At 55.1% G+C, this 25,655-nt stretch overlaps 8 protein-coding genes across 8 annotated transcripts; 6 read left to right on the forward strand and 2 right to left on the reverse strand.

The window, feature by feature from the left end:
• Positions 1 to 441: 441 nt before the first annotated feature.
• On the forward strand, positions 442 to 3,477 carry UMAG_06257 (uncharacterized protein; the record flags this gene model as incomplete). Its single annotated transcript, XM_011394297.1, has 1 exon — positions 442 to 3,477. One exon carries the CDS (start codon positions 442 to 444, stop codon positions 3,475 to 3,477), a length of 3,036 nt encoding a protein of 1,011 aa, XP_011392599.1.
• A 507-nt stretch (positions 3,478 to 3,984) lies between these two features.
• UMAG_06258 (uncharacterized protein) lies at positions 3,985 to 6,837 on the forward strand (the record flags this gene model as incomplete). Its single annotated transcript, XM_011394298.1, has 1 exon — positions 3,985 to 6,837. One exon carries the CDS (start codon positions 3,985 to 3,987, stop codon positions 6,835 to 6,837), a length of 2,853 nt encoding a protein of 950 aa, XP_011392600.1.
• Positions 6,838 to 7,639: 802 nt separating this feature from the next.
• Positions 7,640 to 8,836, forward strand: UMAG_06259 (putative U-snRNP-associated cyclophilin; the record flags this gene model as incomplete). The annotated part of the gene is made up of 1 exon (XM_011394299.1): positions 7,640 to 8,836. One exon carries the CDS (start codon positions 7,640 to 7,642, stop codon positions 8,834 to 8,836), a length of 1,197 nt encoding a protein of 398 aa, XP_011392601.1.
• Positions 8,837 to 9,042: 206 nt separating this feature from the next.
• UMAG_06260 (uncharacterized protein) lies at positions 9,043 to 11,739 on the reverse strand (the record flags this gene model as incomplete). The annotated part of the gene is made up of 1 exon (XM_011394300.1): positions 9,043 to 11,739. One exon carries the CDS (start codon positions 11,737 to 11,739, stop codon positions 9,043 to 9,045), a length of 2,697 nt encoding a protein of 898 aa, XP_011392602.1.
• A 1,185-nt stretch (positions 11,740 to 12,924) lies between these two features.
• UMAG_06261 (uncharacterized protein) lies at positions 12,925 to 15,015 on the forward strand (the record flags this gene model as incomplete). The annotated part of the gene is made up of 1 exon (XM_011394301.1): positions 12,925 to 15,015. One exon carries the CDS (start codon positions 12,925 to 12,927, stop codon positions 15,013 to 15,015), a length of 2,091 nt encoding a protein of 696 aa, XP_011392603.1.
• Positions 15,016 to 16,380: 1,365 nt separating this feature from the next.
• UMAG_10979 (pantothenate kinase) lies at positions 16,381 to 18,708 on the forward strand (the record flags this gene model as incomplete). The annotated part of the gene is made up of 1 exon (XM_011394311.1): positions 16,381 to 18,708. One exon carries the CDS (start codon positions 16,381 to 16,383, stop codon positions 18,706 to 18,708), a length of 2,328 nt encoding a protein of 775 aa, XP_011392613.1.
• A 1,576-nt stretch (positions 18,709 to 20,284) lies between these two features.
• On the forward strand, positions 20,285 to 22,564 carry UMAG_10980 (uncharacterized protein; the record flags this gene model as incomplete). The annotated part of the gene is made up of 1 exon (XM_011394312.1): positions 20,285 to 22,564. One exon carries the CDS (start codon positions 20,285 to 20,287, stop codon positions 22,562 to 22,564), a length of 2,280 nt encoding a protein of 759 aa, XP_011392614.1.
• A 1,832-nt stretch (positions 22,565 to 24,396) lies between these two features.
• Positions 24,397 to 25,655, reverse strand: UMAG_10981 (uncharacterized protein; the record flags this gene model as incomplete). The annotated part of the gene is made up of 1 exon (XM_011394313.1): positions 24,397 to 25,655. A coding segment is annotated over one exon (1,259 nt), but the record flags the coding sequence as incomplete, so codon positions are not given.

A 25,655-nucleotide genomic window follows, 5' to 3' on the forward strand; every position in this document is an offset into this window, starting at 1 on the left:
GCTCCCGCCCGACAAGCTTGGCGCGGGTTCGTTGGCACTCCACGCTAACAAAACACTCGTTGCGCGACCGCTTTACAGGCATCCACTCTTTCCCACTGCCATCACCGCCGCCACCATCGCTCAACCTGCCGATCTGACCGACCTCATTCCGATCAAGCTAGAGCTTTGCCACTCTCACGCCAGTCCCGCCTGATCAAGCCATTGTCCGTCCTGTGCGCCCATTCTGCCCACCCCTCATAGTCACCGACTGTGGCTCTGCGGCCTCACTCGTCGACGCTACTTCCGCCTGTCCAGTCCCACGTGCACTTGTCGCCGGCGAGCAACATCTTGGCCCTCAGCTACAACAGATGCTTGCATCTCGACTCGATGCCCTTCATCTCTCGATAGCCTCTCTGCCGGCGACAGCACATACCCCTCTGCCCCTCTAACTGGCTGCACACCATGTCGTCGGCTGATGCTGCCGAATACGGCTTTAAGCGCTTGCGTGTAGCTAGGGCTTGCGTCGTCTGCCGCCTGCGCAAGACAAAATGCAACGGTGAGCAACCCTGTGATCGCTGCAAGGCGCACTCGGCACAGTGCAAGTACGAAACCGTCGAATCACCCACTCCGAAACGTCTCACTCGTACCAGATCATCATCATCCATAACCGACGCTGGCCGCTCCTCTCAGCCCAGAGATGCTTACCCAGACGTCAACAGTAAGGATGCATTCGCTTCCGACGCTGCTGCTGATGCCAGAGCTACCAAGAGGCAAAAACGTGCCATGATCGATCAGATTGCAGATCGACGTTGGGGCGACCGACTGCCATCACGCTCCTCCAACAACACACGCAAGTCTGGCTACGTCCAACATCATCTCGAGCTCTACGCCTCGCTCGACCAGGACGAGTCAGATCCCGACCCAGATCTCCATACCGAAGACGGCATCCGCGCCCACGATCAGAACACCGGCAACATGCAGTTCTACGGGTTCACGTCCAACTTCAACTTTCAGCATCGTCTCGCCCATACCGTAGAGGCTTTGAGGTTGCGAGAACAGCATCAGCATCCCTCTGCCTCCACCGCTAGCAACCAAGCCACACCCACATCAGCCACCGCCAACCCAGGTCACGATACCACTTCCATCGCCTCGTCCAACAGTAGCTGTCGTTCACATCTCCCCGAGAGCATGAAGACCTGGGGTCATCAAGACATCATCTTCCGTCAGACGCCCTCGGAAAAGAGCTTCCCTACGCTTGATGCATGTAAGGAAGCTGTCGGCGATTCCACCTTCTTGCCCCCTTCCATCGTCGACCGCTTTGTCGAAAACTACATGACTCTGATTCAGCCACAGCTCGGCGCAGTACCCAAGCGTCAAATCATCAAGTGGGTCAAAGATGCAAAGGCGCTCGGCCATCTTTCGCGCGGCTTTTCCGGCGTTCCCTCGATGGCTGCCTCTGGACCTGGCAGCCATAACGAGCTTCAAGCCGGTCACAAGTCAGGTCCCGCTCCCATGCGCACCAACGAGCTCGCCGCTCTTTACGTCGTGCTTGCCCTGGGCGCCTTGATGGACGAGGGCGACTGGGAAGACTGCTTTGCACCTGTTTCACTCACTCGGGAAGGTGCGATTGCTTGTGCGACCACCCTGTTTCTGCTTGCCAAAAAGCGCCTCGAAGAGATTGTGGAAAACTCGAGCATCCAGAGCGCACGCTGTCTTGTGCTCATGAGCTTTTTTTCGCTCCAGTGGTCCAGTCCCAACGTTGCCTACCTCTACATTGGCTATGCGGCTCGCATGTGCATCTCGATCGGTCTTCATCGCGAAACTTTCCACTCACCGGGCAACCCCAGAAGTGCAGAGCACCGCCAACTCTGGTGGACATGCTACGGCATCGAAAGAATGATCTCGACCTGGTTTGGCCAGGCGTCGGCGATTCGCGACGACGATGTTTCGGTGCGCATGCCTCAGCCCAACAACTCATACGATGCCTACTTGCTCGTCTATGCGCAAATCGCGCGCGTCTGCTCCGACATGGGCCGACTCTCTGCCAATCCACCCGCCAATGCACACGACGTCCTGCTCGCTTCTGAACGCATGGAGGCCGACATGCTGCGCATTCGACACGACGCGCCCGCAGAACTCGCCATTGGATTGCGTGACGGCTACACTCGCGATGCTGACGACGATTCGGACTCATCTGATCTGGTGGTGCGCCGATATTCTGTCACCATTCTGTGGTGGTACCTGCGTCTGCTTATTCACAGCCCGCTCGTTATCTTTGCGCTCTACTGCCGCTCCATCGGCACCGACATCCCACGCAACGTACTCGAAAAGACGCACACCTCGGCGCGCGCCGGTCAGCAGATCATCGATTCCATCTCGAATGCGCGAAGCGACATACCTCGCCCAGGATTGGACAACATGCGCTTCGGTAGCTTCTATCTTGATTCAGCATGCACCATCGTGTTGGCAGCTATCCTGTGCGAGCCAAGCAATCAAAAACTTGCTTTCGGCTACCTTGCTGCCATCGACAGAGCGATCAAGTATCTCGAGAAAAAGGAGCGCATCTATGCGGATCACGGCACCACGGCGTCGCTCCACAAGGCCAGGGACTTGGTCGTACTTGCCAGACAGGTGGTTCGAGCCGCAGCAGGGCAGTCGGCGAGTTCCAAAGTTAACATTCGGCAAAATGCGGCTCGCGGTATGCCTTCCGGCTCGGCATCATCCACCGTCGCGACCAACGGTGCGGTTGGTGCGATGGGCAGCTCTGGAGATGCGGTTGGTAGAGTGTCTCATGCTAGCAAACATCGTCCAACATCCACCTTCTCGACAAGCTCCGAACGAGACACGGCATCGGCCGAGGCTGATGGCGTCCAAGCAGATGGCCAGGGCAATCACAGAGACGGCACATCGCCTTATCGCGAGCCGATCGCATCTCATTTGAGCGCTGAAGCTCGTGGGCAGAGAGGCTCTTCGATCGACCTGTCCGTCTCGTCGCTGCTTGCGCCATCTTCATCTTGCACTCACTCGTCCTACCGACCGCCGTCGAGTGCCACTTCGCCAAACGCAGCCATGCCCGCCGAAGCTCTACATGCCGAGGGCAAGAGCTTTGCCAACGAACGTGACGAATGGATGCAGTACTTTTTGTCCAACTTTGACTGGCTCTCTCAGCCGCCGGGCACCACATCTCAGGCGATTCAACCCAACAGTAACGCGTCTATCACGTCTCGTGCCTTTACTGCAGCAGGTACGCCCGACGCAGTAGCAAGGTTCTTCCCAGCTCATCTAGGCGGAAATGCAGGAAAGCCCATGGCATCCGCATCGCCTGGCGTGAGTTCACCCGGAAGTGCGGGCAGACCCGCGTCGTTGAGCGAACTCGACATTGGACTCTTGATGGGAGGAGTAAGTGTTATGGAAGGCGGCACTCATCTCAGTGCGAACAACACTGCGGTCGGAGATGGCGGCAATGCGGGTCCTGCTGAGCGCCAATTCCTTTCCTGATGTGTCTATCTATCTGTCAACAAGCGTTCGTTGATATTCAGTCGTGCCAGGTGACACCTGGGGGTCTGTGATGTGTAAGAAACGATGCGGTAACGTGTCCCTTGGCAGAATCACGAATCGATCGTGGTTCATTCGTGATTGACCCTCGTGAATCGCGAATCGTCCCGATCTGATTTTTTCAGGCAGATTCACGATTTACGATTCACGATTTGTGCCATGAAGCGCTGCTAAGCACAATCACGAATAATCCTGAATAATCGTGAATCTCGGCTTGGCGTCTCGTCCGCGAGGCTGTGCGGGAGCCTGTCTGTGCACACGCCATAAAAGACACACACATTCGTGATTCATATTAGTTCTGTGAGACCCTGAAGACCGTCCAACCGTTTACCTTTGCTCCCTCATCATTGGACGTCGACCTGCCTCTATCACTCACTTTCTCTTTCCGAAGCTCACAACTACATCAAAGCTTGCATCTGGCAGGGTACCACCTTTTACTGAGCTGACAGCATGGACGGCGGCGGTGGAAGCTGTAGCGGAAACGGCGGCGGCGGATTCTTTGGCGGTTGCAGCAGTGGCGATGGTGGAGCGACATCTGCTTTTGCTCACAGCAGCAGCCACCACCTCCATCACCTCCACCACAGTGCGCATGCTAGCAGTATGCCTCGACCTCGCGCATCCGCTGCGACCAATGCATCTTCATCCAGGCCATCACCTGCATCGACTCAAGCAACCACAGCAAATGATGAGGCACAATGGTCGCTAAAGGACATCGTTTGGCAAGGGCGTGAGTGCAAGATCATCACACAGAACCACAACGGACCATGCTCGCTCATCGCGCTTTGCAACGTTCTGCTCTTGAGGGGCGAGCTTCAAATCACACCTCCCGATCGGCCCGTGGTCAGCTACAGCTACCTCAGTCAACTGCTTGCCGAGCATCTGCTCACCAAAGTGACCAATGACGGACATGGAGGAGAAGAACTGGAAGCGGCGCTCAGCATCTTGCCTCGCACGCAGTACGGTTTGGACGTGGATGTCGGTTTCGACTCGATCACTTCCTTTGCCGCTACCGCAGGGAACGATGGAGGCGCAGGGGAGCTCGCCCTGTTTCGGCTGTGCGGTGTGCAGCTTGTGCATGGCTGGCTACCCGATCCAGCCGATGCAGAGACCTATCAGGCAGTACAGGAAGCGCGCAGCTACAACAAGGCTACTGACGTGGTGGTCAAGGGTGACGCGGTGGCAGATGGTGCGGTTGTGCGCGATCGAGGTGTCGGCGCCCTGGCAGCAGAGCTTGCAAGTCAGGCTGCAAGTTCCAATGGCAAGCGGCCGGAACGACGCGCCTGGACCGACGATCAACGTGCAACGATACGTCAGGCACTAGCTCTGCAATCATTCCTGGACACGCACTCAACTCAACTCACATATCACGGCTTATTTGTGCTGGCGCAAGAGATTCCTGCGGGCCAGCCGATTGCGCTTTTCCGCAATTCACATCTCTCGGTGCTGTACAAGCGGCTGCCACACGAAGGCGTGAGCGCAGCGACTCAAGGCGCAGCACCTATGTCGCCGCCACCGCCACCGCCGAACCTCTTCACTCTGGCTACCGACGCGAGCTTCTTGATGGAGGATGAGATTGTTTGGGAGAGTCTGGTGGATGTGGATGGTGCAAGCAGCGAGTTTTTCGACGGAAAGTTTCACAAGTCGATACTGCGACAAGGCGATTACGTAGGAAGCAACGCGGACCGTCTTGGAGCCGATGGAGCCGATAGGGCGGGCTATCAACAGAACGAAGATGCCGACTACGCGCTTGCGATGCAGATTTACCACAATGACCAGGATCGATTGGAGCGACACCAACAGAGACGGAGGAACAGACAGTCACAATCTCAGCAGACAATGGTGCGAGGCGAGCGCAGCCACACGCCAGCTGCGCCTGAGCTGATGTTAGAGACGCCCAACGAGGTGTTCACCACCATGCGATTCGAGACGGTGCGCAGTAAAGACGAAGGAGATGCATTGATCGTGTCGAGCTTGATCCCATTACAACTGCGCAACGATCTTGCAGATTCGCTTAGCAGTCTGCAGGATCTGTCGATCGGAGGATCAGAGGCTGTCGCATCGGTGCCGGTAGCAAGTCAATCGACTAACCCATTCCTCAATGCTTCAGAGACGGCTTCAACACCTCATCCAACGAACCCGTTCCTTGTCAATGCGACGGCTCCGGCCAAGCATCGACTGTACCATCACATTCCATTGCTGGAGAAGCACTTGGAGCGTATCAAGCTATCGGCTGGTGCGATTTGCCGTGCCTATCCTGCCGTCTGGTCGATGCCGCTGCTAGAGCAAGAGAAATCGCTAGAGCCAGAATCTATCCTGGCAGCCATTGAGACGGCTTTGGCATCTGGTGCACCTCTCGAGAACACGGAGGGTCAGGTCAAGGGAATTCGAGTGGCAATTCGAAGGGATGGATTGATCAGGGTGACTGAGCGCAACATCACAGCGTTTCCGAGCACCCTGGACAAGGGAATAGAAGCCGCTCCACCACCGAGCGTGCGGCTCGATTCGATTGCAACACGCGTGCGAACTTTGGATCTGGAGCCCATCGTGTTCAACAAGACGGACGCACGGGGATTCTACGAAGCGGCGAAGCAGCGGGTGGGAGCGGATCCGGGAGTGCTTAGTGGAGTGCGCAAGGGGGACGAGAAGTGCTTCGATGTGATACTGTGGAACGACGAACAGGAGCAAGTAGTGGACGGATCAATTGTGATGGCTACTTCGTCGACAAGGCTGGTGACCGAGTCGAGTCTGGCGAATGTGTTGGTCGAGGAGGTGGATGCTGTTGGAGGCACATCTCGCTTTGTGACGCCGCGAACGCAGACAGGCATGCTGGATGGTCTGTTACGCCATTGGCTGGTCGAAAAGGGACTAGTACACGAGCAGGACGTGAGTGTTGACGAGCTTGTTGGTCGTGTGGACTCTGGAGCTGCGAACATCTGGCTTTGCAATTCCTTACGCGGAGTGTGGAAGGTAGAGTTGGTTCGTTTGGCGCAACACCACGGCGGAGCTTCTGGAAGCGCTGCTGGGGCCGATGCAGGTGGGCCACCAGCGCGAGTCAAAAAGACGCGCTTCTCTTCGCTCGTCCGGGGCCTTTCTCGATCCGACTCGACCAGCGGCGCAGCAGCTAGTTCGCAAAGACAAGCTGCAGAACCGCCAGCAGTGGAAGAAACAGTACGCGAACAAGTCCGTGACGATCTCTACGGTGACCGACGGGAAAGCAAAAGCAACCTTGGCAACGCCACCAAGTTCAAAGGCAAGAAGGCGAAAAAGGGCAAGGACGACAAGAAGGATTGCTGCATCATGTGACGTAGAGTATTGCGTCAAAGGCTTTGCTACCTGTTGCAGCCAATCTAAGAAGTGTTCGTCCAAGGGTCAGAGCAATTTGGCACGCTGTCTCGACGCAAAGGAATGAGTATTTGCTTTGCTATTCACAATTGTGCCAGGCCAGGGCCTCGACTACGCATCCTTGAATCGTGACTGAGCTGGATATACGATTCGTGATTGTCAAAGTTCCACTGGAACCTATACGAGAGCAGTCATCCCGTCCGCGTGTCCAACGGCTCACAATTGCGGGCAGGTCACATGCACGAGATTCGTGATTTCTAACTGAGCCGCCCGTCGTGCGTGGCCGAATCGTGAATCGTGAATCGTGAATCACGAATCGTAGTCACGAGTGGTAGATTATACCGAGTCACGAGTGTGAGGTTGGAGAAAGTCACACGGCTATACGCTAAAGCACGGATCTGAATCGTGAATCACGGAAGAAGCGCGGCTCGGAGAAGCTTCGTGCTTTTGTGTTTGGGCAAGCGCAGAAAGCGGAGATGTGCGCCGACAGTCGCGAGTTGGAAGAAATCACGAATCACGAATCGTGAATCACGAATGTGAATCGTTCGGCGCGCAGCTGACGGTAGAAAGTGCGAGAACGTGGAAACCACTTTTTTAAGTAATGGCCAACATTCACGATCAGTTAACCGAGTCAACAGTCACAGTCACGACGACTACATATAACCAGTCGCATCTCTTCCCCCCTCTCTCTCGCTCTCCTACACGCACAAACACCCCAGAGTAGACAGAAACAGCACGAATCCGACATCCAGCGACTGCAACCATGTCGAGCACAAACACGACGCCTAAACCAGGCAACCCGATCGTCTACCTCGATCTCGCCTTTGGTTCGTCGCCTGCGTCTCGCCCCGGATCCAACCGCATCGTCCTCGAGCTGTACGCGGATCGTGTCCCGCGCACCGCCGAGAACTTTCGTGTACTCTGCACCAACACCTCGAAACTCGCCTCGACCGGTCAACCGCTTTCGTTTCGCAACTCGATCTTCCACCGTGTCATCCCCAAATTCATGATCCAAGGTGGAGATTTCACGCGCGCCGATGGAACGGGCGGAGAATCGATCTACGGCGAAAAATTCCAAGATGAAGATCTGACGGGCAAGCACGATGTGCCGTTTTTGTTGAGCATGGCCAATGCAGGCGCAAACACGAATGGAAGTCAGTTTTTCATCACCACCGTACCAACGCCGCATTTGGACGGCAAACACGTAGTGTTCGGACGCGTGCTAAAGGGAAAAGGCGTAGTCCGGAGGGTTGAATCGGTCGAAACGGTTGCGAGCGATCGACCTAAAGAGGACGTCAAGATCGTCGATTGTGGAGAGCTAACAGGCGACGAGGTGAGCAACCAAACCTACGGTATCGAGCAAGACGATACGGGCGATCAATACGAAGACTTCCCCGAAGATCAAGATGACAAGTTGGAATCCGACGTCTCTGCCACCTACCACATTGGATTAGCGCTAAAAAATATGGCCAACACCCAATTCAGTAAGGCCAACTTTGACATTGCGCTTGAAAAATATTCAAAGGCTCTACGATACCTGCAACTTCACCCGATCCTACCCGAAGATACACCTGCCGATCTCGCCGCCAACTACACCACGCTCAAGACGAGCATTCAACTCAATGCTTGCCTCTGCGCACTCAAGACGACCCCTGCGCAACCCAGAGTGGCCATCTCCAACGCCACCGCTGTCATTTCAAACCTCACCTCAAACAAAGCGCCTTCAACCGAACAAGCCGACAAGAACAAGTACCACTCGGATCTCGCCAAAGCCTTCTACCGACGCGCATCGGCATACGTCGCTCAGAAAGACGACGAGAGAGCCGAGGCGGATCTGAAACACGCGCTCGAAAACGCTCCGGAAGATGCCGGGGTCAAGCGCGAGCTGCAAGCACTAGCAAGGAGGAAGGAGGCCAAGTTGAAAGGTATGAGGGCTGCTTACAGCAAGATGTTCTCGTAGGCGAAATGAGCGCCAAATCGATGCAATCTTGAGACCGCATCGCGTATCTTTGATACAGTACAACACCAAAACAATCACGAATGTCATGCTTCTCTCACTTCCGGTGTGATACCAAAATGGATGTGTCCTGTGTTCCTCTGAACAGTGTTTGAGCTTGCTTGCAGCTTGACATTTCTCTAGGTGTAACAAGAACCAAGGCCAACGCATCAATATTGTTGTGCGTGCTCTTGGCCGTGCGCATCGCCGTGCTCGTCTGTGTCTTCTTCGTCTTGAGCATCGCCACCGCCGCCTGTACCCCAGATAGCATCCATAGCAGCGCGAATCGCAGCGAACGCTCCTGGGCGTGCGGCTGCCATATCTCCCACCCGGCCCTGCTCGCCCTGCTCGCCCTGCTCGCTCTGCTGACCCTGCTGAACCTCCGCAGCATCGTCATCGTCATCGTCATCGTCATCGCCAAACCCACCGGGCATCCCGCCCGCGGGATGTGCAGCCTGCGCCATCTGCATCACCTGCGCCATCAGGTCTTGCCTGGTCTCATCATCCATCGCCTCCATGGCAGCGTCCCAGCCTTGCAGCCCGCCGAGACCCTGAAGAGCGCGACGGAAAGCCTGCATCATTCCGCCCCCGTCCCCGCCTGCTGCTGCTGCCGCCCCAGCTCGAGCGGCTCCTCGGCTGCGCGAAGACAAGTCCGACATGATGGGCGCGAAATAAGCATCATCGTACCTAGTCACCGTTTGCACCTCTATGTCCACTTGTGCCTCGGCATCGCTGCCATGTATGGTTGCAGTCGTTAGCGGAGGCACAGGATCAAACGCATCCATCTGCTCGCTGCTGCCTGTAATGCTCGGTGGCAGATACGCAATCAACTGCTGGCGCGTGGTATCCGGTAGGTCCGAGACCAACACATGACGATAGATCCCCTGCCGCGTATTGTGTGACGCAGACGGAGATTGACGTTTCCGCTTCGTTTCGCCCAGATCAAAGTCGGCGATCAGCGTGTCCGAGAGCGACATGGCTGTAGCGCGTAGCCATTCGGCGTGCGCGGCTTCCTTCCACAGCGATTCGGATCGCAGGACGTAGATATGCGCGAGAAGGTCGGCGAGCGTATCGCTAGAACTGGAATAGCGCGTAGACAGCTGAAATGCGCAGTGGCCAGCAATCTTGGAGGGTAATTCTACACCCGCTTTGTTGCAGAGCAGAGGGACGACAGCGGGAAACCGTGCGATGGCGAGTCGGAGCGCAGCGTTGGATTCAACGTGCGTTTTGTCGCCTTGTTCCTTTTCGATCGCTCGGAAAGCGAGCGCGCGAGAGTAGGCTAGACCGACACACCAGTCGAGCGTGCCATTGTACCCATCACTCTCTCCAGCTGCTTGCTTGTCGGTTGCATCAACAATCGTCCGAGCGGGAACCGAGATTTCGTCAATATGTGACACTTTTCCCCCTGCCGCCGAGGCACGAGATCGCTGCTCGTCGAGTCGCTGGATAAGATCCAACAACCATCTGTGTTGGCGTGACTTGATCGCCAAGAAGTCGATCCAGAGAAGCGCTGCGTGGTGGTCTTCTCCATCCTGACCCAAGCCGAGCAACATCTTGGCCCATTCGAGCGCCGTTTTCCACGTTCCGCGTCTGCCCAAAAAACCTATGTTGCGATGAATGGCGAGGTAGAAGGCACGATTTTCGATCTTGTTAAAGTTGACTAGCGGAGGTCCAGAGGTGGTGCTGGAAAGACAAGATGTAAAATAAGGGCTGGCACAGCGTTCCATTGCAAACAGCGCACGGTCGTTAAAGTCAGCGGCCTGACCTAGATCGCCTTGGTGACGAGAGTATTCGGAGAGCTGCAAGAGTGTGTCGATGTGATAAGGATAGACGCGGAGCAGAGCCATGAGTGCGTTGGGATCGTAGCTGCGTACCGCTTGGAGGAACTGCATCTGCACTTGGCGGTAGGCCTTGCTATGCTTCCATGCGCAGATACGGCCGTGAGAGCGAGAGTCGAGAACGTCCATACTCATGCCCGTGAAGCTGCGACTGATTGGCGGCCAGTAGTCTTTTGGTGTACATAGCAGGGAGCGGACTTTGAGGTTGGGGTTGTTGGCTTGTGCTCGAGCTCGAGCGCCAGAGGTGGCTCGACCGGCGGAGGAGGATGCGGCCTCATTCTGATAGGCCTTGATGGCTGCCGAACCGAATTGACGACGTAGCTCGACGGCTGGGTCGAGGTTACGTGGATCGAGGCTCAGGTGGGTGCGGAAGGCGGACATACGGTTCAGGGTCGAAGACGCGTTGGGACCAGCGCGAGCATTGCTGTCGGAAGTGGTGGCGCTGTTGAGTGAGGCTTGCGAGGCAAGAAGCTGGTCGAACTCGTCTATCGACATTTCGGAGACGTCCTTGGACGCGGCACTGTTGGCTAGAAGGGCAGATGCAGATTTCTTCTTGGACGACTTTTTGCTTCCGCTGCTCGATCTCGGCTGTTGTGGTTTCGACTGCAGACCTTGAGCTTGGTCGTCATCGCTTGGATGTACAGCATCTTTGATGACAATAGCTGCGGCAGCCTTCTTTTTCTTCTTCTTATTCTTCTTTTTGCTGCTTTTTGCCGCTTGTTGGGAAGTGATGTCGTGATCTGAATCAGAGTCCTGTTGATCCTCAGCGTCTTCGTGGTCGTGAGTGCTATCTCTCAGCGCAGCAAAGAGGGAGGTCGCTGTAGGCTTCTTGCTTGCATTCGATCTTGGAGAGCTCTTCTCTTCGCCTTGCTCGTTCTCGTAGCTGTCAGTGTCGACATGATCGACCAGCTGATAGAAAGGTGCATTTTTGGACACTCCAGTGGACGCGGGTGGGACTGGGACATCGGCGAGCTCTTGTAGCTCTTGCTGTTCTCGCAGTTGACGCTTGTTGAGCCTTTTCCCGCTCATGATTGCCACGTAGGTGCTGAGCAGATGATTCACTGAGTAGATGATTCAAGGCGACGGCTGAAAAGTGCGAGTGGGAAGAAATGCCTGGAGGCAAGCAAAGGGAAGCTGGCTGAGCTGGGCGATGCCCGAGTTCCGAAGTTTGCAGCCGTAACTCCACTTCTTTATTTTAGTTTTACTAATCACAGCAAACCATACGCAACTTTACAACACGAACTTGCAACACGAACACGGAACTTTGCACTCGTGACTCTGTGACAGTGTCACAGTATTTTGTAATTGCAGTCGTGTCACCTCCACTTTGTGACATCAAAGAAAATCAAAAAGAGGTTGTGGACTTGAAGCTGGACCCACTGTACCAAAAGGAAGTCTAGACAGCCCATCGGACTTGGATTGTAATCTTCAACTCACGACGTGTGGAGAGTGTTCACGTCAAGCACGCTTACGCACGGTCTGTGCTGACAACCACCACAACCAACAAACCGTCAATCACGAATACTCACGACTAGTTACAGTCGTGAGTTAACTGACGCTTGGGCTGAGCTATTCACATTAACTTAACTTAGAAATCGCGAATAATAATCGTGAATACCTGATGATCCGCGGAGGAACGACCGCTCGACACACTCATACTCCACTCACGACTGTGGTACGGAACATCCACGATCGTCAATCATAACGCCGAAGCGAGCCTTTCACTTTTGAGCTCAACAGCTGTCAACCGTGACGCGGTCAACAGAATCCGTGATAGATAGACGCAAGCGCAAGGCTTATCTATTACTATAAAAAGGGACAATACATTCTTCTTGATTCAACTCGGCCTGCATCCATCATCCTGGCTTACGGCTTACTACGTTGGCTAGTTCAGCCCGTCTCGCCCCCACCTTGAAAAATAGCCGTCGTACGAATAGAAGCAGTCAGCTTTACTAGCAACACGTTCCTTGCTCAACGTCACCAGCAGCCTTCTTTCTTCCGGGTCGCTTGCACGATAGCAAGATACGCGGATCGAGCTGCCAGCAAACCAACATCGCGCTTCGGATGCCTAGTCTGTTGCCACCACTGCGTCAAACCACTGAAACGCTCGTGATCTACAACGCCAGAGTTGCCAAGACCTTACTCTCAGTTTTTGCCTCTGATCACCAACATCGATTGCTTCGGACGCAAGCACACCGACGTCTTGCACTTATCATGTCATCGCAATCATCTGCTTTTTCAGCTGCCCAAGCAATTCCATCTGCAACCACCACGCCCGAGCCTGTCAAGCACCAGCAACAGCGTCAAGCATCCCTCCTCACCCCGCAGACGGCGCCTGCTTCGCCTACTCTGCGCGCAACACTGGCTCCCGATGCCACCGCAATGCCAACGTCTGCGTCCGACTCGGCTCTCGTCCCTGCGGGCGCTCAAACACAAGCGTTGACAGACGCAGCTGTACCAGCAGCTTACGTGGCGCCACCCATCCCGTCGAGCATCAAGACTTCCTTTGCTGCGTGGTGGAAAGCGAATCCGGTACAGGACGCTGCTCAGGCTGAACTTCACCTATACCGCTCCACCGGCTACTTTGACGGCGCTTCGGTCGGTAACGTTGTTTGCGAGAATGAAGAGCTGCGCGACGGCAAGGGTCTTGCTAACGGACTCGAATGGGCTCGTCGAGCTAGTAGCACCCCCAAAAATGACGACAGCACCACGTCGACTTCTTCGCTTGCATCACTCTTTCATACACCCAAATTTTGGCCGTTTCATCGCAGCAAGGAGCCTTCCACCATGACCATCGGTCTTACGCCAGCTGCCGACGGCAAAGTAGGCTGTATCCGTCTAGTCGATATCGGCTCGTCCACCAGCACCACCGCTAATGCGTCTACCAGCAACACAGCATCCACCTCACATTCCGCCTCTCCGGCCGTGGTAACTACGTCAGACAACCGTCTCGCACTCCCTCTAGATGCGCCTTTGGACGAGCCTCTGCTCAACGACAACCTCGAACTGACGCAGACACCGCACGACGGCGTCAAACTTTATACGCCTCCGTCAGGACGTAAGCTCAACATGCTCGAAATCGGCCTACCGTACTCCAAAGACAAGGAAGAGACCATCAAGAACGAGACCAAAATTGTGCTCGCACACGGCTATGGTGCTGGCAGCGCCTTCTTTTTTCAAAACATCAAGTCGATGGCCCAAGTGCCCAACTCGCGCCTGTATGTGCTCGACTGGTTAGGCATGGGTCGATCGTCGCGACCCACCTTCCACATTCCTTCGAGTGAGACCAAGAACATAGATACGCGCGTGGCAGCCGCCGAGAGCTTTTTCGTCAACAGTCTCGAGGATTGGCGAAGCAAGATGGGTCTCGAAAAGATGGTCTTGGTGGGTCACAGTCTGGGGGGATATCTATCGCTGGCGTATGCGCTTCGTTACCCTTCGCGCGTCGAAAGGCTGGTGCTCGTCAGCCCCGTCGGCATTCCTACAGCGCCTCCTGAAGATGATGTGTCGGCCAACAGCACATTCAAGCCCAAGAACCGGAGTGCAGTGGAGCAAGAAGTGCAACAACCACAGCAAAATGTGGCGCCACGCTCTGTCGCGCAAGAGCTCAAGGACACAAGCACCGTCAACGACATGGCGCGAATGGCTGCGCACAACCGCGCAGGTGGCATCATCGAAGGCGATAGCAGCGACACATTGCGCACTCGGCAAACCCTGACACGCTCCGAGACGAGCGAGACGGTGGACTCGGCCAAGGTGCCTCGTTCGGGTCAGTCTAGTCAACCTGAGAAGGGCTCGCACGAGCCTCCGAGGCTTTCGAAACGCTTGCGGTCCGTGTTTGGTTACCTGTGGGAGCAGAACGTGTCGCCCTTTGGTATCCTGCGTGGATCGCTGTTCCTTGGGCCAATGATGGCCGGGCGGTATACGTCTCGACGATTTGGCGCGTTGCCAGATGACGAGCTGCGCTCGCTTCACGCATACTGCCAGAGCATCTTTCTGAGCAAAGGTTCGGGCGAGTACTGCCTCGCGCACATTCTGGCGCCAGGTGCATATGCGCGTCGACCCATGGTGGACCGCATCGAGCGACTCAAGATGCCCATGAGCTTTTTGTACGGCGAGCACGACTGGATGGACGTACGTGGCGGCAAGGAGGCGGTCAAGCGTCTGCGCAAGCAGGGCAATACCAAGACCAACTGCTTTGTCGTGCCAAACAGCGGCCACCACATCTATCTGGACAACCCGAGCCCGTACAACTCTCTGATCGCTAGGATATTGCGTGGCGAAGTTGATGCTTCTGGCAAGTGATGTCGGCGAGTAAGCATCGATGCAGTAAGAGCACTCGCGATGGCAAACGTTGTAATCCTTTCGCAACCACATGTACACTACATAGATCTTCAGCACCACTCCTTCAGGCCATCACTGTTCTCAATCTGGGCGCGCTTTTCATGTGTGGTGTGATAAACAGTTGAAGATTACAACCCAAGTCCGATTGGTTGCCTAGACACCCTTTTGGTACAGTGGTTAAGCCTCGACATAAACTTGATCCTGATAATCATGGTGGCGCTGATCGTGAACTGAAAAAAATACACGGTACGAGGTGCACTTTGCATATGGGTTCGATGTAACAGGACGAGCGAGGGAGCACCGAGCACCGAGTACCGAGCACCGAGCACTGAGCACGAGCGTACCGAGCATGTAACCGCATGCGCATATCACCCTGGGATTTGAGTTGAGACGGTCATTTCAGCTGGCTTTGTTTGGCGCTGAACGCGATACACGGCTCAGTGGCTTTGCGGTACTGGCTGAGAGTGAGCCAGGTAGCTAGCAGCAGCAGTAGCAGCAGTCAAATTGGCCTTTAAGGGAGCTTTCATTCACGAATCACAATCACAAATGGCTTTCTTCTGGGAGACATGTGATTCACGATTCTGTGTGGTCGATTTCGGTGCTTGAGAGATGCGCAAATCACGAGTTGCCGTTAAAATCGTAAAATCGTGGATCACCCGACGCAGCACCCGACGCAGGCGGTTCCAACAACAAATGCCGGACAAGCATGACGGACGATGCTGAATTGGCAGCTCTCGTGTCTGTTCTCTCTCGGCCGCCGCTTCTGACCGGCATTATTCACGATTACCGCCCCCCAAAAAAGCAAGGTAAAATGATCTGGATGAATTTTAAGGGTGTTTGATTGGACCTTGCGCCAGTCAAGCCAAGTCGTTCTCGCTTAATTCACCGCAGCTCTGAACCACACGGCGCAGTCAAATCACAAATCACAAATCACAAACGTGAATCGCGAATGTGACTCTGACCAACGTCACAGCCCTGCTCGGACCACACAATCTCTCTCAATCACTACCAGGTCCGATCAAGAGTAGCTGCCAGAGACCAGGGCTCCAACACAGCTTCCATCGCCGCTGTCAGCTGCACTCGGCCCTGCTCTAGCTACCATCACCATCGCGACGCATTTGCCTTTTTCAGTCACCCTAAACCCATCAAGCTCGTCATCGTCCAGCAAAGCGCACAAACACTCGGACACATACCACGACCCCCATCGGCGTCTGTTCTTCATTCCATATAAAACGCATCTGCAGGTTCGCTCCCTTGGCCATCACGACTTGGAGAAGATCCTCCAGCAGCGGCCGCAACAGGTACAGGCCGTTCCCCTTGCTCATCATGAACAGCAACCAACCTTTCCCTGCTCCTCCGGTCGAAATCTTTGTCGACACACGAGGAGCAAAGATCATGGAGGATGGCGCTTCCAGCCCGGATCAGAGAGATAGCCGCGATATCTACCTTCCCAACCACATCGAGGCTGTTTCTCACATCGCCGTTGATGTCGGAGGCTCTCTAGCAAAAGTTGTCTACTTTACTCGCTCACTTACCACCGACTCCATGCCGTCGTCACCGACAGTCGGCTCGCCAGCCAGTCCCATCGCGCCTCTGCCTGCTCTTGCGGGATCCCCTTTGACACCCAACACGCTCTCGCCCAAACCCAGTACGTCCAGTTTTCGCTCGCGGCAGCCCTCCGCCAACGGTGTGACTCCGAGCGGCTTCCGCACACCTCCCTCGCAGCTCGATTATCCGATCGCTTCCGGCACCTTGACACCAACGGCCATTCTTGGCTCTCCACAAATCACCTCGGCCTCCGCTTCTGCTATTCACTCGACACTTCTCAAACGCCGCTCTCTTCCCGCGGCACTACCAGGTGGCAGACTCAACTTTATCAAGTTCGAGACCAGCAACATTGACAATTGCATCTCTTTTCTACGTGAACTCATCGAGCGCTCAGCTGCTGCCAATGGCGTCTCGATCCAAGACATGCGCAAGGGCGTCAAGCTCATGGCAACAGGCGGTGGTGCCCACCTCATGTACGACCTCTTTGAGCAAGAGCTTGGCATCGAAGTCAACAAAGAAGACGAAATGGGTTGTTTAATCACCGGCCTTAACTTTATCACCCTCATTCCAGACGAAGTCTTTTGGTACTCCGACGAGCTCGTAGCAGCCTTGCATTCGCCTCTACCCCAAAACCCAGAGGCCAGAGCAGACGCACAGGCCTTGCGGTCATCCGTACCTTTGCAACATCCACTGCCTCGCCCTTCGCCCAACCCACCCCTTTATGCACCTGTATTTGACTCGCATCCGTCTCCAAAGCTGCCCTGTCTGCTCGTCAATATTGGCTCAGGTGTCTCGATTATCAAAGTCGACGACTTTGGCAAGTTTGAGCGAGTCTCGGGCACTTCGCTCGGCGGTGGTACATTGTGGGGTCTCCTCTCTTTGCTGACGGATGCAGAAAGCTTTGACGAGATGCTCGAACTCTCGGAGCAAGGAGATAACGCAAACGTCGACATGCTCGTCGGTGACATCTATGGCTCCATCGGCCTCAACCATCTCGGTCTCAAGAGCTCCACCATCGCCTCCTCCTTCGGAAAAGTCTTCCGCAAAGATCCCAGCTCTTCTGCTCCTCGCAATGCCGAGGAACGACGCAAAAAGTTCCGTTCCGAAGACATCTGCAAATCGCTCCTCTACGCTATCTCGAACAACATTGGTCAGATTGCATACATGAACGCCGAAAAGTACAACCTCGACCGCATTTACTTTGGAGGGTGTTTCATCCGTGGCCACCAGGCTACCATCAGCACTCTGTCGTACGCCATTCGCTTCTGGAGCAAAGGAAGCAAGCGTGCCTTTTTCTTACGCCATGAAGGTTACCTTGGCGCCATTGGCGCATGGATCAAACACGTTTCGCAAGATCCGAATGCGTCGGCCTCGAATTTGCGTACAGCGGCCCAAGCCATGGGTGCGTCTCTCCCGGGCACCGGAGCAGCAGGCAAATCAACACCATCCGTGCCATCCGGATTAGGGTCTTTTGTCTCTCCAGCCTCGTCATCGGACGAGCCAGTCAATTGGGCACAGATCCAAAAGGAAGCACTTCTTCCGCCGGTGCTCAATGGAGATGGCTTGCCCGAGCCAGCTAGAGCTGGCTCCTCAGCATTGCTGCCCAACCCGCAAGTGGCACGTCTGCAGCGAGCCGAAACGTCAGAGGTAGACAGCAAGACGCCAACACAAGAATCGACTCGTCTTGACAAGCAGTTGGGCTCGCAGCAATCAGATCTCGACTTTCTGAATGGTCTCATGTCACAACAGAGTCAGACGTCCCAGCCGCCTGCTTCTCTGCCGCAGGCACAACAAGCGAACGGCGCGGTAGAAGACGAGTCAGACGATGAAGACCTAATCGCAGGCAAGGATGAGGCAGCACAGCTCAACGAGATCCTCACATCTCTCAAATCCCTTCAGATACCCACAAGCAACGGCTCCGACCCCGCTGCAGCACAGGCTGAGCACGACGAGATTTTGAGTTTGCTCGCCAACTTGGAACACACCGAGCACGTGGTGGGTGGATTGGAAGGCAAGCTTGATAACCTTCTATCGTCGCTTGATACGCTGATTGCGAATCAGGAGGCTCAAGAGCTCGCTCAGCAGGCTGTGAGGCGTGCATCTTAGCTTCGGTGGCCAAAGAATGGTTAACCCTAAGGTTGGCGCGTCGGAACTTATGTACGTTATTGCTTTTTTTCAATGTAATACTAGACACTAACCCTAACGCAGCCCTGCTGCGTTCCTAAACACACTCGAGGAGCGTGATGTTGGTCCAGCAGCTACTTTGAAGCTTACAAACAGGCTTCACATGCTTCGCGGCGACGCGCCCAGCCTTGACGACGTTTCGTGCGCCTTTACGTCAGCACAGAAACGCTTTGGGTGTATCGATGCTGTTCTGTTTGGAATAGGCGGACGATTGGTTTTCTCCGGCAATCCTTTCGCACAATCAGCACTATCGCCTAGCTCGGTCTGCGAGCGAACTATACGAAATTTGACCGACGCTTTGACTGCCCTTGAGCAGCCTGAGCAGCCCCGACTGGTTGTCATCTCTTCTAATGGGCTTGCAAAGCAAGGTTGTTCTTTGCTACCATACCTTATGCGACCACTTTACGCTTTCCTACTCCATGCTCCACGTGGTGACACGGAGCGCATGGAATCGCATCTGCATGCCCTGGCTGGCTGGCCAAGCGATGCCTTGAATCCACTTCACCGCGAACAATTGAGACGCCGCCCAAGATCGAGCGTCTCGCCGTCGTGCGTTCCGCTCTGCTCGTCAACGGCGTTGCGATCGGCAGCGTCCGCGCAGAGGATATGCTCCGGCACGGCCATACCATTCGCCGATCCGATGTCGGCCTATTCATCTACAACAGTCTTTTGGGAGGACCGCAGGATAGGGGCCAATACGTGGGAAAGGCTGTCACAGTGGCATACTTGTGCATTGTCAATCTTGCCCCAATATCCGTCATGTCCAACATCCACGTTATGTATCACAACAATCACCATCTGTTGTATCTGTTCTTTCTTGATCACTTGCTCTGCTAGTTAATACAAGTTCAGACTGGCATAGGCCTCATCCAACAAGATGATGCAATCACGTCGTCTTTGAACCTCACATAAACCATTTGTTAGATGCTCTCAAAACGCTCGAACGAGACTTGATCGGGTCGCTGGTGTTCAGAAGAGGATAGGATTCACGGCAAAAATAATGGCAGTCCTGAAAGCACCTTGATAGTCCGCCTGAATTTGACTAAGCTTACAAAATTCTTAGTATCTTCTCACTTCCAAGATAGGCTTGGGTCGGTGTATGAAATCCAAAAATAAAAAGATTCGCCGCCTGTCCGCACAATCACGACTATCGCCGCATGCTTGCCAGGATCACATCCGATTCACGGATTTCTTTGTGTTCCGTGTTCCATGATCCATGTTCCGTGTTCCAAGACATCCCAGGTTAGCTTAGGCTTTTACAAGAACAGAACTCGGCTCGTGCTGGAGCTCGGTGAGGCACATGTGCCAAACAGTCATGAGTCGTGAGTTATTCAGCTGCACTCCACTCAGACTACGATCCATATTGTAAACAGCAGCTTGCTTCTCACCGTCTCTCTTTGACCTGCAAACGAACTTGCCGCTCCGCTCCGGCTCGGCCGAGGTCTTTCTAAAGCATCGGTGATGCCTGACACAGGCTCCAAGTTGAACGACAGCCAGAATGGCGATCGACAACTTTGTGTACAACGCTGAGCATGGCGTTATCATCTGTCGGCAGTGTGAGTCCTGCCTGGTGGCAAAAGAAGGCAGCTGGGTCAGTCACCTACGCAACCGTCCACACAGCATGAAAGGCGAACTCCTTGTTCGCACCCTCGAGCATTTTCATAGCTTTGGCAATCTAAGCAGCGTCGACGACTTGCGTAGGCGTGCAGCGGACAGACGCCGACTACGTCAGCCATGTCGGCCAATCGACGGCCTTGCTCTCTACGAAGGATTCATTTGCAACTGTACAAAAACCTGCTTTTTCAGCACACGACGACTCGACAAGATACGAAACCACATGAGTGTCCACGGCAAGAAGGCCAAGCAGCACTCTGACGCCACCCCACTATGGCGCGCTTGCAAGCTTCAGAACTACTTTACCGCCAAGCCACTGCTCGACTACTTTGAAGTCGATGGGGCAGCACCAATAATGCTTCAGGAAGCAGCGCCAACAATGATTGAGGAAGCAGCACCAACAATTCCTCAGGAAGCAGCACCAACAATGATTGAGGAAGCAGCACCAACAATTCCTCAGGAAGCAGCACCGCTCGACTCCTCGTCCTCTTCATCGTCTCTGCCCACATCGTTACCTACGTCTTTGCTCACGTCTTCGCCTTCCACTTTGTCTTCATTTTCATCCTCGTATTTGTCTTTGTCTTTTCCCACAGCCAGAGCCACCACTGTGGCTCAGCATGCACGGTCGCAATTCTTTCAAAGCATCAAAGAACGCATGCGCCACAGTTCTGAGCTGTCGTACGTGGTCCAAGATCCACTACGCTGTGCTGCTCTCCGGGATCGCGACCCCTGGCTGGTGACCACCGGTTTCGCACTCCATCTGGACGGCTTGCTCGACGCCGAGATCCGCTCTTCATATGCGCTCCCTGCCAGCCTCGAAGGAAATGTTCGTCTTGACGGCTCTTCAGAGGAAGCAAGCGACCGCGATCTCCGGCGCATCCTCGTTGCAGCCGAGCACACGTTACGGGATGCCTACCGCCTGTGCAACGACACTTCCCACCGTCGCAAACTGACGCAGCAGCGCGCAATAACGCTCAACCAGCTTCGCTTGGTCGATGCAAGGGACCTCGGCGCTACCAGAGGCGTTCCATTTCGCGCCAGCAAACACAGCAATACACTCAATGTCTACTTTCATCTGACCAAGCAGCTACTCACGTACTATTACCGCGTCGTCTACCGCCCTGCCGGCCACTTTACCAGCAACACCGAGGGCCATCCGCTTCCGCACGACGAGATTCAGCCGACGTCGGAGCAATCGCAGGCCATGGATACCATCATCGCGGTGTTGCGCCGCCAAGATGCGCTCAACAATGTCATGATCATCGACGACGATGACGACCCCGCTGCCACCGCCGAGCTCGACGGCCAACTCAGGAAAGCGATTCGTGACCTCTTGGTATCGCTCATCTGCTGTTGGGTCGGAGACACGCCGTTCGAGTCAGCCTTGCTCAGCTTCTGTGCTATGCGCAGTCTAACGCTGGCACAGCCAATCGATGGCTCCTTCAACGCTCGTGGCCTGTGCAAATGGCGCGAGCCGAAGAACTACCTCGGCGATCTGTCCGCGCTCATCTGGACTTCCCAGTTGATGCTGTTTGACTCGGTCTGCTTTGCGTGCAAGGACAATCGGCAACAGATCTTGGCTCGACTCCAGGATACGTGCCGTGCCTACTGTCACGACATGGCAGAGTCTCCGCTAGGGCAAATGCTGCAGTGGACATCGTATCTGTTTGCAGCGTTCATGGACACCATGGTCAAACCCCAGGCATGCTGGTCGATCGACGGCTTGACGGTCCAATACAAAGGCACCGAGCTTCACTTGGACCACATCTCGCAGCTGGTGGTCAGTGAGTACAAAGTTGCCTCCCGGATTCTCTACGAAGATCTCCTCCTCGGCCTCATGGCCGATATGCCACATATCGAGTCGTGGCGGCTCCAAGACTATCTCGACCAAGCCGAACAGGGAGCTTCGTCGCGCACAGACGCGCGCCAGGCCGATCTGCTAGCAGAGACACAGCTCGCCATCTTGAACAAGATCGAAGCGAGTCCAGAACTACAGCGAACCTTTGTTCGACAGCTCGATTTGCGGCGCCCGGCGTTTTGCTTCTGCCCAAATGCCATCGCTCTGTACGAGAAGCGTATCCAAGACTTTCTCGAGCGATTGCTGGTCATGATCCACATTTCTATCTGGTCCACCGCTGCGAGCATTCTGAGCTTCTATCGGTGATTGTGTCTGACACGGATGATCGACGTCGATCTGTGGTCGTACGGGAGAAGAGCGTTCTGCTTCGCGTCCTCGACCACAAAAGTCTCGATCTGACCGGCTCAGAAAAGGACAAACTCCGATTCCTGCCTGCCGAGATTGGTTCTCTTCTTCTCACCTTTCTTGCCTTTGTGCAGCCGCTGCGTAGGGTATTCCTACGCCAGATCAAGCCTGAGGCGCGTCTTTCGCCGTACCTCTGGTCCAAATTGGATGGCTCCGTGTGGGATGATGGCCGTGTGTCGGCTTGCCTTTCGCGAGCGTGTGCGCAAGCTGCTGTACCCGTGTTCAAGGCCGCCTGGTGGCGGCAAGTTGCCGCCTCGATCATCAAAGAAAAGCTCAGCCAGCAGCAGCGTGCACACTTTGACTTGGACGACGTCGAAGCCTCTGAGGAGATCGAAGACGAGGAGGACCTTGCCTACCTGGCCGGCATGAGCAATCACAGCGTCAGCACGCCCAACCATGCCTATGCTGGTAGAACCTACTTGACTGCTTCCAGCTTGATCCACCACGCCTATCACGCCTCAGACAGCTGGCGCACACTGTTCAACATTGATGCAAAGCTGCTCGCCGAGCGACTGGGTCCAGGCTCCTGTGCCGCAGCTCAGCGGGTAGCGCAGCCGGCATAGGATAAGTGGAAGACGAGTCAGTATCGCGAGCAACCGAAGACGGGCTACTTGCAGTGGCACGCAACTCCCTGTGCTTGGCCCATGGACTTTCTCTGTGCATCGGAGTCTTTGCAGCCGCACCGCAGCGCTTCTGGGCCGACTCGCATCTCTTGGCCAGTTTGCTGGAGCGAGCTCTCAAGGGCAGCGATCGAGCCTCGCACTTGCATCTGCCCATCTCTGTGGTCGCACACTGGACGGCACGGGATCGAACGACGCAGGTACTGGCGGGGTGGTGCTCGATCGGGCCAAAGCCACGTCCTATTCACGCTCTCTCCAGAACTCCCAAAGCAATCAGCGATGAGCTCATACGGTGCTATCTCGATGGTTGGAAAGAACAGCGCTGGCTTCGAGCTCCAATTCGCCGGACTGGCGCCTGACATTTGATGTGAAGAGTGTACTGTCTGCATACCCTATTTTTCTGCTCGAGACCGTCGTCTCCCCGTTTGTAGCCCACCTTGAGCCTAGTACTTATTACCTCTGCACACCGGTTGTCGGCCCTACATATGCTAGTACGCATTCGACTGCGACAGCCATATCACTCCGTGTCAGAGGCAGAGTCGTTCGGCGGCGTGGAACATGCGTGCTGATTCCAAGGCTCACGACCACCCGTAGTTGGTCATTTTAGCCCACAATAAAGAAGTAGAACGCAACACAAAGGACAGCAGTCGTACAAGCTCTGCCTACGAGTCGCAACTAGCTCGAACGTTCAACCCTGCCGCCTTGCCGCGGAGCAATGGGTTCGCGGTTATCTTCCGTCTGAAACCAGATGTAGCAAATCTACTGTTCTCAAGGGGAGCAACTCTCATTCCAATTCAAGCGCATATGGCGGCAAGGAGAGAAAGAAACACATTCGTAAGCCGAGACATCGCTGCTTGTGACGAGGACGGTAGTGTTCACCCAGTCAGATCCGTACGCTTGAGGTCTCCGTTGTGTGGCGGGCAAGGCTCGAACAAAACGAAACGTAGCGAAAGGGAAACATGTTCATTGCAATTGCGTACTAAAAACGAAACAGGAGAGAGCTGCGGAAAGGATCAGGACAGAGACGAAATCGAGGGTGCTGGTGGCGCCTTGAGCCTGCAGAACGGTGTTGAACGTTGGGAAACCCTAGAGCAGGCGATAATCGAACTCACCCTAAATGGAATCCGACTCGGGCTGGATGCGCTCATTCCACATGGGCTTTTCGATGATGTTGAGAGGGTTTGGTGCGGGATCAGAGCTAGACGACAGAATGTCCACCAAGGTTGAACGGGCCTCGAAAAGGTCGAGACAGGGGTAAGCGTGCGGGCCGAGCAAACCCCGAATGCACAGCCGAGGGCACTGTTGACCGGTAATAGGCGTCACTTGCGGTCGAGAGCCGTCTTGCGCTTTCTTGAACCCGGTGCTTGTGCCAAGGTCGAAAAGCACGATCAACAGAGCCTGTTCGGTCAGTGGCTTCTCGTTTGGCGGTGCCATCGAGGCGCTCTTGATCACCGGTCCAGCAACGACAGGCGCTGAACTAGCAGGGACCGTGGTGCTCTGTGGATCCCTTCGGTTCTTTGCTTCCCAGGCAATGTAGGTCATGTAGCGCGCAGCGTGCCTCTCGCCCTCTCTGGGCTCAAGAGTGATGTTAGAGGCATCGGTCGACGAACCATCAACGAAGGGTCGGTCGAGATGACCTACAAAGACCGGGATGATGCCATCGATGCCATGCTGTGTGTGCGACATTTGCACGGCTACTCCACGTTTCCAACAGTGCCAGAGAAATTCGGGTGTTATCTTGTTGATCGCTTTGGGCAGCATGTCGAAATGCGTAAAGTTGATCCACATCGGTAGCATAGAGGAAGCCGATTGCAACTGATCTCTGAACGGAATCGCATGCCGTTCGGTGCGTGAGCCGGCATCGTAGACATCTTCAAGGCGTTGGCGCAGCGCAGCGAGATTGGCTTCGTCGAGGTCGGCAAGGTTCTCAAGAACGCTTTCGAGACGCACGGGCTTGGCGTAGATGCTGGCGCCCACGTGTTGGGTGTCCGACGATTCCTTTGGCTCGGTTTGTTCGATTTTTTTGCGCTTCACGGCGTCGCAAGCAACCATCAAGATGATCCGCGAGGCAAGTTCACCGAAACTGCCCTTCAGCAAGGCAACATCGGGGTTGAGCAAGCATTCTTGCTGAAATTTCTTGAGGATGTCTGCGTACGTGTAGCCTCTCGCTTTCTCAGCTGACTGGAGGTAGGGAGCCAGCATGATATTGGAAGCAGCGATGGCTAGCACAGGCTCTGATGGAGATTCAACGTGCATGACACCCTCGCTGGTAACATGCGTGACAATGCGCATGTGGCGATCTACGTGTGCTGTCGACGAATTGCTTCTGTCTTGCAAAGAGTTCCGAGTTGGCGATTCAGTCGGCGAGAATT

The sequence above is a fragment of the Mycosarcoma maydis genome, chromosome 22, assembly GCF_000328475.2.
Source record: "Mycosarcoma maydis chromosome 22, whole genome shotgun sequence".
NCBI lineage: Eukaryota > Fungi > Basidiomycota > Ustilaginomycetes > Ustilaginales > Mycosarcoma > Mycosarcoma maydis.